Raw genomic sequence first — 15,063 nt, 5'->3', positions numbered from 1 at the left:
AATGCGTGGGTTCAGGAGGGTAATACGGAACGCTGTGCTGGATCCCAACGGTCTCGTATCACTAGCAGTCGAGATGACTGGCACCTTATCCGCATGGCTGTAACGGATCGTGCAGTCACGTCCCGATCCTTGAGTCAACAGATGGGGACGTTTGCAAGACAACCACCAACTGCATGAACAGTTTGACGACGTTTGCAGCAGCATGGCCTGCGATGGTGTCCTCAACGACGAACCTGGGTGCAGGAATGGCAAAACGTCATTTTTTCGGATGAATCCAGGTTCTGTTTACAGCATCATGATGGTCGCATCCGTGTTTGGAGACATTGCGGTGAACGCACATTGGAAGCATCTATACGTTATCGCCATACTGGCGTATCGCCCGGCGTGATGGTATGGGGTGCCATTGGTTACACGTCTCGGTCACCTCTTGTTCGCATTGACGGCACTTTGAACAGTGGGCGCTACATTTCAGATGTGTTACGACCCGTGGCTCTACCATTCATTCGAACCCTGCGAAACTCTACATTTCAGCAGGATAATACACGACCGCATGTTGCAGGTCCTGTACGGGCCATGCTGGATACAGAAAATGTTCGACTGCTAGCCTGGCCAGCACATTCTCCAGATCTCTCACCAACTGAAAACGTCTGGTCAATGGTGTCCGAGCAACTGGCTCGTCACAATACGCTAGTCACTGCTCTTGATGAACTGTGGTATCGTGTTGAAGCTGCATGGGCAGCTGTACCTGTACACGCCATCCAAGTTTTGTTTGACTCATTGCCCAGGCGTATCAAGGCCGTTATTACGGCCAGTGTTAGTTGTTCTGGGTACTGATTTCACAGGATCTATGCACCCAAATCGCGTGAAAATGTAATCACATGTCAGTTCTAGTATAATATATTTGTCGAATATCATCTGCATTTCTTCTTGGTGTAGCAATTTTAATGGCCAGTAGCGCAGATATTCTGCAAGTGCCTATGACTACTCGTGATGCTCTGCTTTTCCTCCAAAAGAAAGTCAATGCCAGTTCTCTGCTTACAACGCACCTCCGATACAGACCCCAGCCGGCCGGTGTGGCCGTGCGGTTAAAGGCGCTTCAGTCTGGAACCGCGTGACCGCTGCGGTCGCAGGTTCGAATCCTGCCGCGGGCATGGATGTGTGTGATGTCCTTAGGTTAGTTAGGTTAAATTAGCTCTAAGTTCTAGGCGACTGATGACCTCAGCAGTTAAGTCACATAGTGCTCAGAGTCATACAGACCCCACTTTGAATGCTATCAGAACTTCATGGAATTACAGGGACTTAAGCGGCAATATTCCACGATGTCGCACAAGAAATTCCGCACTTTTTGAATCGAAATTGCCTGAGAAAAAAATGTCTTGCATTACGTACTGAACGCCCCTCGTACATATACGGTTCCCTGGATCGGTGTGAATTTTGCTGCAACTAAGTCCCAAATCGTGATACAATTTGCCCATAATGCGCTAATCAAAAATTGTTGGCACGAAATGCCTCGGATATCCAGAATAACGTGGCTTTATGAGAGACGACTTTGTGTATTTGCCGCATATTTCGTGAATGTGACACACGGAAACTGTTTACCGCAAAGTGCGTCAAATAATTCATCGACGACGTCCGCGTCGAATGACGAGAGCCGAGCTAGCCGGGGGCCGCGGAGGAGGCGGACTCGGTGGAGCGCCCGGCAGCCAAATGGCGGGCGCCACGAGTGGCTCGGCGGGCTCCTTCCAGGGAAATAAGGCCGCGTTAGTGTAATGCGAAATCTGCCTGAATAATGCATGGCCGGGCAGATGCGCGCCCGCAGCCACCGACTGTCCCTGCAATATTTCACGGCCGTGTGCGGGCAAACACCGACTGCGTTACACTGTTCAAGCTAATAAATAAAACTCGACCGCCAGTCACGATTGTCATGATAATTTAATATCTGGTATTGAGGGTGCGCCGATGAATAGGCAACTGTGCGCCTTCTGTCGGCAACTTGGCGGCTAATGGCGCGCCAAACAGCGGCCGCTCCCCCCCGGCGCGTCACTCCGCAAATAATTAGCGACCACCCCAGCACCCAGCGCCCGGCGCCGCCCCGTCCTCCACCCCTTTCACTTCTTTATCCCGGCTCTGCCCACTGTCCACCAGCCTATCACCACATTATTCCGCTTGCTAGAATTTTCACAAAGTAATGTAAAGAAAGCTTCTGATATGAAGCTTTTTATTGCCTTAATCGCATATATGTACACTGGATTACTAGTTTAAACAGGACTAAGTTGCACTCTTCAGATCCACAGAGTACAAGTTATGAAATCATCCTTTGCGACAAACCGCACGTTTGTTTTCGTACCATCGTAACGGACTCGTAATAAAAAAGAGAGTAGAAACATTAAAAAAATAAATAGCTGTTTCTTCATGGCAAGACAGAGTCATATAAGTGCGGCACATCAAGAAGTGCCGCATGTGTCTGGGTTGGCTGCCTGCTACAACTACATCTTCATCTACAGCTACATCTACGCTACTGGCCATTAAAATTGCTACACCACGAAGATGACGTGCTACAGACACGAAATTAAACCGACAGGAAGAAGATGCTGTGATATGCAAATGATTAGCTTTTCAGAGCATTCACACAAGGTTAGCGCCGATGGCGACACCTACAACGTGCTGACATGAGGAAAATTTCCAACCGATTACTCATACACAAACAGCAGTTGACCGGCGTTGACTGGTGAAACGTTGTTGTGATGCCTCGTGTAAGGAGGAGAAATGCGTACCATCACGTTTCCGACTTTGATTCAGGTCGGATTGTAGTCTATCGCGATTGCGGTTTATCGTATCGCGACATTGCTACCCGCGTTGGTCGAGATCCAATGACTGTTAGCAGAATATGGAATCGGTGGGTTCAGAAGGGTAATACGGAACGCCGTGCTGGATCCCAACGGCCTCGTATCACTAGCAGTCGAGATGACAGGCATCTTATCCGCATGGCTGTAACGGATCGTGGAGCCACGTCTCGATCCCTGAGTCAACAGATGGGGACGTTGGCAAGACAACAACCATCTGCACGAACAGTTCGACGACGTTTGCTGCAGCATGGACTATCAGCTCTGAGACCATGGCTGCGGTTACCCTTGACGTTGCATCACCGACAGGAGCGCCTGCGATGGTGTACTCAACGACGAACCTGGGTGCGCGAATGGCAAAACGTCATTTTTTTCGGATGAATCCAGGTGCTGTTTACAGCATCATGGTGGTCGCATCCGTGTTTGGCGAAATCGCGGTGAACGCACATTGGAAACGTGTACTCGTCATCGCCTTACTGGCGCATCACCCGGCGTGGTGGTATGGGGTGCCATTGGTTACACGTCTCGGTCACCTCTTGTTCGCATTGACGGTACTTTGAACAGTCGACGCTACATTTCAGATGTGTTACAACCCGTGGCTCTACCCTTCACTCGATCTCTGCGAAACCCCACATTTCAGCAGTATAATGCACGACCGCATGTTGCAGGTCCTGTACGGGCCTTTCTGGATACAGAAAATGTTCGACTGCTGCCCTGGCCAACACATTCTCCAGATCTCTCAGGCTCGTCACAACACGCCAGGTATCGTGTTGAAGTTGCATGGGCAGCTGTACCTGTACACGCCATCCAAGCTCTGTTTGACTCAATGCCCAGGCGTATCAAGGCCGTTATTACGGCCAGAGGTGGTTGTTCTGTGTGCTGATTTCTCAGGATCTATGCACCCAAATTGCGTGAAAATGTAATCAAATTCAAATGGCTCTGAGCACTATGGGACTTAACTTTGAGGTCATCAGTCGCCTAGAACTTAGAACCAGTTAAACCTAACTAACCTAAGGACATCACACACATCCATGCCCGAGGCAGTATTCGAACCTGCGACCGTAGCGGTCGCGCAGTTCTAGACTGAAGCGCCTAGAACCGCTCGGCCACTCCGGCCGGCAAAATGTAATCACATGTCAGTTCTAGTATAATATATTTGTCCAATCAATACCCCTTTATCATCTGCATTTTTTCTTGGTGTAGCAATTTTAATGGCCAGTAGTTTACATGGATACTCTGCAAATCACGCTTCAGTGCATTGCAGAGAGTTCATCGAACAACCTTTACAATAATTCTCTATTGTTCCACTCTCGAACAGCGCGAGGAAAAAGCGAACACCTATAACTTTCCGTGAAAGCTCTGATTTCCCTTATTTTATTGTGAAGATCGTTTCTCCCTATGTAGACCGGCGTCGACAAAATATTTTCGCATTCGAAGGAGGCAGTTGGTGATTGAAATTTCGTGAGAAGATCCCGCCGCAACGAGAAACGCCTTTGTTTTAATGATGACCACCTCAAATCCTGTATCATGTCCGTGACACTTTCTCCCTTATTGGCTGATAATACAAAACGTGATGCTCTTCTTTGGACTCTCTCGATGAACTCCGTTAATCCTATCCTTGCAGCAGTACTCCAAAAGAGAACGGGCAAGGGTTCTGCCAATAAACCGCAGTATGTGTTTCGTGTTCCCCACAACATTTTCTATATGTTCTTTCAAATTTAAGTTGCTCGTAATTGTAATTACTAGGTATTTAGTCGAATTTACGGCCTTTACCTCAGACTGATTTATCGTGTAACTGAAGTTTAACATACTCCTTTTATCACTCATGTGGATTACCTCACACTTTTCATTATTTAGGGCCAATTGACAATTTTGTCACCATACAAATATCTTTCCTTGGATAGTTTGGACAGCATCTGCATTTATGTTCAAGCATGCATGTCTTGCGGTGTTTCCACAATTTTCTCCAAGTGCTGTACATCTGATATGTAGCACTTCGAGTGCCATGTCTACTTATGTCTCACAGGAAGTTTTCAGAAATACATCACAGGTTGTTGTGACCAGAAGATTTATGTGTCATCTTCAGGCGTTGTGCGCAGTCCACACCTCTCTGCTGTAAGGTTAACGCTGAAAATTAAGGTTGGCTTTTGCCCTATGGTAGGGACACCTGTATTGGACTCAGGTAATTGAGGAAATCTTCAGAAAAAGGGAAATCTCAATGAGCCAGCTCTGCATTTGACTAGGTACGTTTTGTCTGTTTTTAAGCATAAGTAACTATACAGGAGGTACGTAAGATGTGGAAAATGACTGCTGAAAAAAGTGAGTACTACGTGAGGCATCGTAACCCTACTGCCAGTGCTAATTGGGGTTTTATAATTAGAATTTCTTTCTCTGCCTTGCGCTGATGTGGGGACAGGAGGCCAATCCCACTTTACGGATTTCCCATAGCATCTCGGAACTAACCGAAGTGTGCTCGCCTCGTTTCGTGTATCGCTGCGAGCGAGGCTTCCTTGCCGTTTTTGGTATAAATAATATTTCGGTTGTCGTAAGTATGGCATTTGGTGAGGGCAGGTTTGGGTGTTGTCACTTTGCCGGAGTGGGAACTTCCAGCCTGAATGCCTTTCCTCAACGTTCTCCAGCCTTGAAGAATGCTGGGTTTTGACAACGTATGAGTGGAACCTGACAACCACGTGCTCAGAGAAGGCCTGATATAACTGACTCTGTGAACCTCGACGTGACCAACATGGGCGCATCGTTAAAGGCTACAGACGTCTTCAACGGCTCCCGCCAGGTCCTGGGCTGGAGTAGTAGTCGATGGCAGCCATAGAAAAAGCGTTTGCATTTGTGCTGTTCGTTCATCCGTATCAGTTCGCGCTTCTGGTTCGCCTCTCGGTTTCTTCCAGTTAACAGTGACGGCTGTAGTCACAAATCACGTCTGTGTTACGAGATGTAGAAATTACACTACTGATAACTTTGACTGCAACACCATGAAGCGGTATGCAACAAACGTCAAATTGGCATGGAGTGAACTACATGCTTGGATTGGCAAACAATTAACGTTTGTAGCCCTACCGCACACTAGGAGCAATGCTATCTACATTCTGTATACAAGGAAAGATTACACATCGTATTTCTCATTCAGAAATCGTATTTGAATTTTTTTATTAATTTTTTGTTTTGTTTTTTATTTATTTATTTATTTGTGGGGAGATCGTGTTGCGCCTGTTGTAAGAAAGTGGATCGTTTACCAGTACGAGAAGGAATTCGACAGTAGCAGGATCGTGACCTATCGTTCTGCGATATTGCTGCTCGTGTTGCATTCCCACGACTGTCATGCAAATATGAAGTTGACGAATTAAGGAGAAACTATAATCAACCCCAGGCACTACCTCAGCAGCCCCACGCGGCTGGCGCCTGAGAGGACAAACAGACTGTTCGCTTCACTTCCGGTTTCAGCAACTGGTTATTTGGACGCCAGGAGTTACATTTCTGAGGTGATAATGCCGGTGGCTGTGCTCTATCTACGAAGATATTTTTCAGCAAAATAACGCAATACCGTATATTGGCCGTGCTGTCCTGACGTACATCGATACAGAGGAGATTTGAATGTTGCCCTGTCCAGCGCTTTCTCTTGATCTATCGCCTCTTGGAAACTTCTCGACATGGTTTGGCGAAAGGTTGGCATGCCACCATTCACCAGTTAATACGACTGAAAAACTCTTTCATAGAGGTCAAGGAGAGTGCATGACGAATCTACATTTGTAATCCGAGATCGGTTCGACTCGATGCGTAGCATGAATGGAGCCAAAATTTTTCTAAAGCCTCGTCGCCAGTTTTGTAAAGGTTTCGTCGCTACTGCTGTGGAGGCGAGTTTGGTGCAAACAGGTTAGCGTGTGTAGATAAGTAAACTACGCAGTTTTGAGGTCTCAGACAGGTAGCTTCGGGTGCAGTATACCGTTAAGAAAATTTCTTCGTTCCACTATTGCACAGCTGTGCCCCAGGATTAGGTAACAGGACAGGAGCACGAAGGTTCTACAACACTCCAACAAATTAGTAACGAAGTCACACAAATGAGTTAAAAGGTTTACTTATCTTTGTGACTTGTTGAATAAGGAAGTCTGCAACACTGCTTGTAATATAACACAAAGAAAGGCCTTCAATGGCTAAGTGCAAATAATCGTAGGTCAGCTTCACAGTACATAGTAAATTTACAACAACTGTCTTTCACTTCTAAGTATTCACTAAACGATGTTTCCTGTCTAAGTCAGCCCTGGACGATGATCTATAACCAAGTGGGCGAGAGCTGCTCTTCTATCTTCCGATTAGGCTTCTGTCCGTTGCCGGCCGGTCATTGGCGGATTGTACTCGGTCGGCAAATGTCCGAGGCGAAGTCGATATCTTCATCCTTAGCGCCGCCTGTGGCGGTGGTGGAATTCGCGCAAGTGGCGAATCTCTATGGCACTGGCACCAGCTCGCATCTTTGCGCCTGTCGTGCTTTTGCCCTGGCTGTGTCTTGTTCGGACGACACACAAATGTTGCTACCATAAATGGGAGCTCTGTATTAAATTTTACATCTTGTATACCCCATATTCCCCACAAACTTAGTCATGTATTCTTCCTACTGTATACTGTTTACTCATAATAAGTAAGATTTGGTTATTTGCTATCATCCTTGGTGCTGCAATTTTAACGATCATTATCGTACTTACTTTACGTCAATACTTTTCCAACCTGTCCTCGAGCCGATAGTTGAATACAGTTTTCCCAACAGTAACGGTATGTGTTTGTGCGTCTGTTTTTTGCTCTCGTGCATTTGCTATAGTGGTTTCCTTCATTTCTTGTACTGCATGTTAGTTATCATTAAACATGAATAAATACAAGATAATGCTGACAAAATAAAAGAACGAACCCTACATCACCCGATTAAAAATTTCGTGCTAACCTTGCTGGTTCTATTGGATCGTATTAATTCCTAGGGGCAATACTATGAAGCTATCTTAAATGAAGTGAACACTTGAAATCAATAGGAAATGCGAATGAAAAACTTGTTGGGAACATCTGTTAAGTGCATCTGTTAAGGAGGCCGCATGCAAAACGCTAGTGCGACCAGTTCTAGAGTAGTGTTCCAGCAAGTGACTCCCTTACCAGGTAAATCTGACAGCAAACACAAACATCTACACAGGCTCCTCACTACAGATACAGACTTCTGGACTTGTGAAGAAGAAGAAGAGGATGTTGGATGTCCTGGGAGTGTCGTAGTGGCGTATTCCTCTTAAACGAAAATTTGAAGTTTGGTTGTTGTTGTTGTTGTTGTTGTTGTAGTCTACAGTCCAGAGACTGGTTTGATGCAGCTCTCCATGCTACTCTATCCTGTACAAGCTTCTTCATCTCCCAGTACCTATTGCAACCTACATCCTTCTGAATCTGGTTAGTGTATTCATCTCTTGTTCTCCCTCTACGATTTTTAACCTCCACGCTGCCCTCCAATACTAGATTGGTGATCCCTTGATGCCTCAGAACATATCCTACCAACCGATCCCTTCTTGTAGTCAAGGTGTGCAACAAATTTCTCTTCTCCTTTATTCAATACCTCCTCATTAGTTATGTGATCTACCCATCTAATCTTCAGCATTCTTCTGTAGCTCCACATTTCGAAAGCTTCTATTCTCTTCTTGTCCAGCCGGCTGCGGTGGCCGAGCGGTTCCAGGCGCTTCAGTGCGGAACCGCGAGACTGCTACGGTCGCAGGTTCGAACCCTACCTCGGGCATGAATGTGTGTAATGTCCTTAGGTTAGTTAGGTTTAAGTAGTTCTAAGTTCAAGGGGACTGATGACCTCAGATGTTAAGTCCCATAGTGCTCAGAGCCATTTTCTTCTTGTCAAAACTATTTATCGTCTACGTTTCACTTCCATAAATGGCCACACTCCATACAAATACTTTCAGAAACGACTTCCTGACACTTAAATCAATACTGGATTTTAACAAATTTCTCTTCTTCAGAAACGCTTTCCTTGCCATTGCCAGTTTACCTTTTATATCCTCTCTACTTCGACCATCATCAGTTATTTTGCTCCCCAAATAGCAAACATCATTTACTACTTTAAGCATCTCGTTTCCTAATCTAATACCCTCAGCATCACCCGATTTAATTCGACAACATTCCATTATCCTTGTTTTGCTTTTGTTGATGTTCATCTTATATCTTCCTTTCAAGACACTGTCCATTCCGTTCAAGTGCTCTTCCAAGTCCTTTGCTGTCTCTGACAGAATTACAATGTCACCTGCGAACCTCAAAGTTTTTATTTCTTCTCCGTGGATTTTAATTCCTACTCCGAATTTTTCTTTTGTTTCCTTTACTGCTTGCTCAATATACATATTGAATAACATCGGGGATAGGCTACAATCCTGTCTCACTCCTCTCCCAACCACTGCTTCCCTTTCATGCCCCTCGACTCTTTTAACTGCCATCTGGTTTCTGTACAAATTGTGAATAGCCTTTCGCTCCCTGTATTTTACCCCTGCCACCTTCAGAATTTGAAAGAGAGTATTCCAGTCAAGAGGTTTGGTTATCAGTTGCAAAATGTATGACAGCTCTGTTGGCAACAAATCACAAACTTTCCAATGGATTATTCAGATACACAGGCATCTATACCGATACTAACAATATTTTATAGCCAACATACGGAATAATACATTTTACAGCATTTTTTCTCTATGTTGTCGAGATGTATGATCTGTGCAGTCCACAGATAATATGTCTATTCTGTTTTTATGATATGTTGCATTGAAATGAATGGAACAGTTGAAAACACTGTTGTGCTTCAGGTCTGTGTTATTGTGTTCTTGTAATTCATAACTCACTGTAATTCATTGGGAAGTACGCAATCTGTTCATCTGCAGAGGGTTCAGGCTTGTTTAACTTATCGAGTCGTTCTCACTAGGATTTTCCATGTTTTTCAAGGTAATTCCTGGTAAATGCTGGTATAGTTCCTGGTAATAGGGAATGGCCGACACCTTCTCTTTCCAACGTCGATTATTAAGACTTGGAAAATAAAGTAAATCCATAAACTTCGCGTTTATTATTATTATTATTTCTTTCCTTTCTCAGACGTTATGTCTGGTTAAAAATGGAAAGTGACGCGGACCTTGATCAAGCGTGACTCCCATTTAACTGTACGGTATATGTTACATTGCATTTAGGAACTTTCGGGTAATTGAACATGTATCAATAATTGCAGATTTCTGTAGTTGTATATATATGTTTGGATGTAGCTGTATTGCGTTGATGTACTGGTGGATATTGTGTAGTATGACTCCTGTAGTTGATAGTATAATTGGTATAATGTCAACTTCATCCTGATGCCACATGTCCTTGACTTCCTCAGCCAGTTGGATGTATTTTTCAGCTTCTTATCCTGTTTTCTTTTGTATAATTGTTGTATTGGGTACGGATATTTTGATTAGCTGTGTCAATTTCTTCATTTTATTGGTGAGTACGATGTCAGGTTTGTTATGTGGTGTTGTTTTATCTGTTATAATGGTTCTGTTCCAGTATAATTTGTATTGATCATTCTCCAGTACATTTTGTGGTGCATACTTGTATGTGGGAACGTGTTGTTTTATTAGTTTATGTTGTATGACAAGTTGTTGATGTATTATTTTTGCTACATTGTCATATCTTCTGGTGTATTCTGTATTTGCTAGTATTGTACATCAGCTTGTGATGTGATCTAATGTTTCTATTTATTGTTTGCAAAGTCTGCATTTATCTGTTGTGATATTGGGATCTTTAATAATATGCTTGCTGTAATATCTGGTGTTTATTGTTTGATCCTGTATTGCAATCATGAATCCTTCCGTCTCACTGTATATATTGCCTTTTCTTAGCCATGTGTTGGATGCGTCTTGATCAATGTGTGGCTGTGTTAGATGATATGGGTGCTTTCCATGTAGTGTTTTCTTTTTCCAATTTACTTTCTTTGTATCTGTTGATGTTATGTGGTCTAAAGGGTTGTAGAAGTGGTTATGAAATTGCAGTGGTGTAGCCTATGTATTTATATGAGTGATTGCTTTGTGTATTTTGCTAGTTTCTGCTCGTTTTATAAAGAATTTTCTTAAATTGTCTACCTGTCCATAATGTAGGTTTTTTATGTCGATAAATCCCCTTCCTCCTTCCCTTCTGCTTAATGTGAATCTTTCTGTTGCTGAATGTATGTGATGTATTCTATATTTGTGGCATTGTGATCGTGTAAGTGTACTGAGTGCTTCTAGTTCTGTGTTACTCCATTTCACTACTCCAAATGAATAGGTCAATATTAGTATAGCATAGTATAGCATAGCTTTTGTCTTGTTTCTTGCTGTCAATTCTGTTTTCAGTATTTTTGTAAGTCTTTGTCTATATTTTTCTTTCAGTTCTTCTTTAATATTTGTATTTTTTATTCCTATTTTTTGTCTGTATCCTAGATATTTATAGGCATCTGTTTTTTCCATCGCTTCTATGCAGTCGTTGTGGTTATCTAATATGTAATCTTCTTGTTTAGTGTGTTTTCCCTTGACTATGCTATTTTTCTTACATTTGTCTGTTCCAAAAGCCATATTTATATCATTGCTGAATACTTCTGTTATCTTTACTAATTGGTTGAGTTGTTGCTGCCAGTAGTTTTAGATCATCCCTGTATAGCAAATGTGTGATTTTGTGTTGGTATGTTCCAGTAATATTGTATCCATAATTTGTATTATTTAGCATGTTGGATAGTGGGTTCAGAGCAAGGCAGAACCAGAAAGGACTTAATGAGTCTCCTTGGTATATTCCACGCTTAATCTGTATTGGTTGTGATGTGATATTATTTGAATTTGTTTGGATATTAAGTGTGGTTTTCCAATTTTTCACTATGTTTAGGAACTGTATCAATTTAGTATCTACTTTGTATATTTCCAATATTTGTAGTAACCATCAGTGGGGTACACTATCAAAAGCTTTTTGGTAATTAATGTATGCGTAGTGTAGTGACCTTTGTTTAGTTTTAGCTTGATATGTTACCTCTGCATATATTATCAGTTGCTCTTTACATCCTCGTGCTCCTTTGCAACAGCGTTTTTGTTCTTCATTTATAATTTTGTTCTGTGTTGTATGTGTCATTAATTTTTTGTGTAATGACTGAAGTTAATATTTTGTATATTGTTGGTAGGCATGTTATGGGGCGATATTTAGCTGGGTTTGATGTGTCCGCTTGATATTTAGGTTTCAGATAAGTTATTCCATGTGTAAGTGTATCAGGGAGTGTGTATGGGTCTGCAATGTAACCGTTAAATAATTTAGTTAGATGTGAATGTGTTGAGGTGAATTTCTTTAGCCAGAAATTTACTATTTTATCTTTTCCAGGGGCTTTCCAATTGTGAGTAGAATTAATTGCTTGGGTGACTTCATGTTGCCAATCACTTCAGGCATTTGTGGTATCATCTTGTATGTATCTGTTTCTGCTTGTATCCAACATGCATGCCTGTTATGCTGTACCGTGTTTGACCATACGTTGCTCCAGAAGTGTTCCATGTCTGTTATGTTTGGTGGATTGTCTATTTTAATGTGTGTGTTATCTATTGTCTGGTAAAATTTCTTTTGGTTTGTGTTGAATGTTTGGTTTTGTTTCCTTCTATTTTCACTTTTTTGTATCTTCTAAGTCGTTTGGCCAATGCTTGTAATTTCTGCTTCTTTTCATCTAATTGCTCTATCGCTTCTTGTTGTGAGATTTTACCTAATGTTTTTCGTTTTTTGTCTGATATTTCATTTCTTATAAATTGTGTTAGCTGTCCGATGTCTTTTCTCAGTTTTTCTATTCTGATCTGTAGCCTGTGTTGCCATGCTGGTTTTGTAGGTTTCTTCTGTGTGTTGGTTGGTTCTGATTATTATTATTATTACTGTTATTATTATTACTGTTCTTCTTCTCCCTCTTATTATTATTATTGTATTAATAATCATTGTTTGAAGATAAATTTCAGTAGAGTGTTTGACAGTGTGGGTGTGTGTAAGAAACGTCTTAAAAATAATGTTCTGTGATAATCTCTCAAATTTGTATAAACTATCTCTAGAATTAGTTAGTTACAGAGTACAAGGTACAGCGCTAACAAATGAAATAAGTGAAAGCCAGATACGATCAGTAACAAGCTCAACGGACGTGAGTTATCAGGTGCTTCCCTGGTTTCAGACCGGGAAAGACATATCACAAGTACAAATAAAATACTTTACTCGCAGGATACGTCGTGCAACTAGAGTACGACAGCCGTACCTTGGAATAGAGCAGAAGCAGCGTCGGCTTTCGCAGTGTTTACTATCACTGTAAACGTCAGTGGCTCTTTATTTAACGTCGGGGCTACGTGTGATACCCTGGAGAGGAACACTCGTTACGCGGACGACGTAAAAATCCGGGAAATATTAGAGGCGGGACGAAGATTTGTCTGTGGCGGGCGATAAATCGCGGCTGGTTTCCTTGTTAGGGTCTGACACGCGCCTGGCAGCGCCGCGCCCGCGTACGCAAACTCCCATAAATCAAGTATTTTCCTCCCCGACATCCGATCCGATGCATTAATTCTTTTTAGTATTGAAAAGTCGGGCATAACACCAAATCACGAGCGATAAAATTTGTCGGATGGCTTCAAGCCGGCGAAACATTACAGCAGAAATATGGTAGCATTAAATAAATAGGAAGGGCGCACTTGTGCTTCCCCCCCGCGTCACAGCCAACCCTGCACTGTCTGCTGATTGTACTTCACTCTCCGGGTCGATCCAATTAGCTGCGAGCGCATCCTCTCCCGCGCATTGAACTTTTTAAGCGTTCCTCATTGCTTCAAGTCTCTCGCAACACAGTTTCTTCAACGTAAGCCACGAAATGCTGCAGATGAAGCCGTCAGGCAATAAAGACGTCTCTAACTTCAAAGAAATACCGCAGTTATCATCTATTCTGTGGCTGCAAGTGCGCGGCTACAGTACAAAAACAGAGCTAAAATGTCCGGCACAGCAGCGCGTGTAGTGTCGCTCTCCACTACGCAAATATCAATACACGCAACGTGACAGAAAAATGGATTACTGTAATTCAAACACTGCATCACGCAATTGTTGTCGACTTTTGCAGAATTGAGCCCGAATAATCCATAACAATATAATTAATTCTTCATTCGATAATTCTTGACAGGTAACCTGTTTATTTTGGTCCAGTGGGATGAATTGTGGCTTTTATTTAATTTTGCAGTGATTCAATGCGTTTCGAAAATTTAATGTTGTTTTTCTCACTGTCTCGTCGCCTGTGATCGGCAGGTATCCGCGGACAGCAAATGTGTGTAAATGCGTAGTGGAGCGAAATATCGGAAAGGACAACCAAGGGGAACAAAAACTTTTTACTGGAACGACATAACACGTTAATACCTTTTTCACTTTATAGTTACCGCCAATGGTTCATTTCTTTCCTTTTTATCCTACTTTCTTACACCATGGAAATCGCCAGTGGTGAGCTACACAGATGTCATATTCTGGTTTGCCCGGTAACTGACACGTCACCGTGCGTGATTGCCACGCGTAAGACGCCGGTTCGGCTGACAATACTGGGAAGAAATTTCCCTTGGTGAGAGTTGCCTAAAAGTGTGTTTTCAATTTTGTGAGTATAAATAAGAAAGTGTTTGTAGGAGAAGTAGCGGTTTCAGGTTGGAAATAACTTTTGGAAGGGGTGTATACTAAATACATGACCTTCCATACTAATGTCCAAAGAGGCCGTTTTCAGAAGGCGACAGAGAGGTTATTCCCTTCTTATATGTGAACCTTATTCTATAGGCTGTTCAACATTTCCGACCGATGCCCATGATAGGATCAAGGAGTGTCTCCACAGACATGTGATTGGCTCTACGTATTTTACACTAACAGGCTCCAGTACGTTATATTGGTCGGTAAATGTTCAAAAGAAATGAAATTAATGTCATCAGGATGTGCCGCAAGGAACATTTATAGGACTTATAATGTTCTCATTATACATAAACGATTTATCACCTTGGGTAAGCAGCGTTATCATATTTTTCATTGAGAATACTGTTCTCAGCAGGAAAGTATCATCGTTGAGTAATGGTAAAGAAATCATGAATGAACTGGAGGGAATTCTCGCTTGCTAAAAGTGTCATCAACTCACTTTGAGTGTGGGTATATGCAACATAATTCTCACAGTAAGGAGAAGATATCTATA

The 15,063-nt window shown here is 42.6% G+C and overlaps 1 protein-coding gene across 1 annotated transcript in view; it reads right to left on the bottom strand.

Moving 5' to 3' along the window:
- LOC124722722 (homeobox protein HTR-A2-like) overlaps window positions 1-13,408 on the bottom strand; it is a gene marked incomplete at its 3' end in the record, with an annotated part of 87,984 nt that extends 74,576 nt beyond the window's left edge. The window contains exon 1 of the mRNA XM_047247863.1: window positions 13,348-13,408. Coding sequence (XP_047103819.1) covers window positions 13,348-13,408 — 61 coding nt within the window. The remainder of the gene's footprint in view (window positions 1-13,347) is intronic.
- Between the last annotated feature and the right edge of the window lie 1,655 nt (window positions 13,409-15,063).

Source organism: Schistocerca piceifrons, chromosome X (genome assembly GCF_021461385.2).
Source record: "Schistocerca piceifrons isolate TAMUIC-IGC-003096 chromosome X, iqSchPice1.1, whole genome shotgun sequence".
Classification (NCBI taxonomy): domain Eukaryota; kingdom Metazoa; phylum Arthropoda; class Insecta; order Orthoptera; family Acrididae; genus Schistocerca; species Schistocerca piceifrons.
The sequence above is the reverse complement of the archived record's forward strand: the minus strand, read 5'-3'. Positions and strand labels throughout refer to the sequence as shown.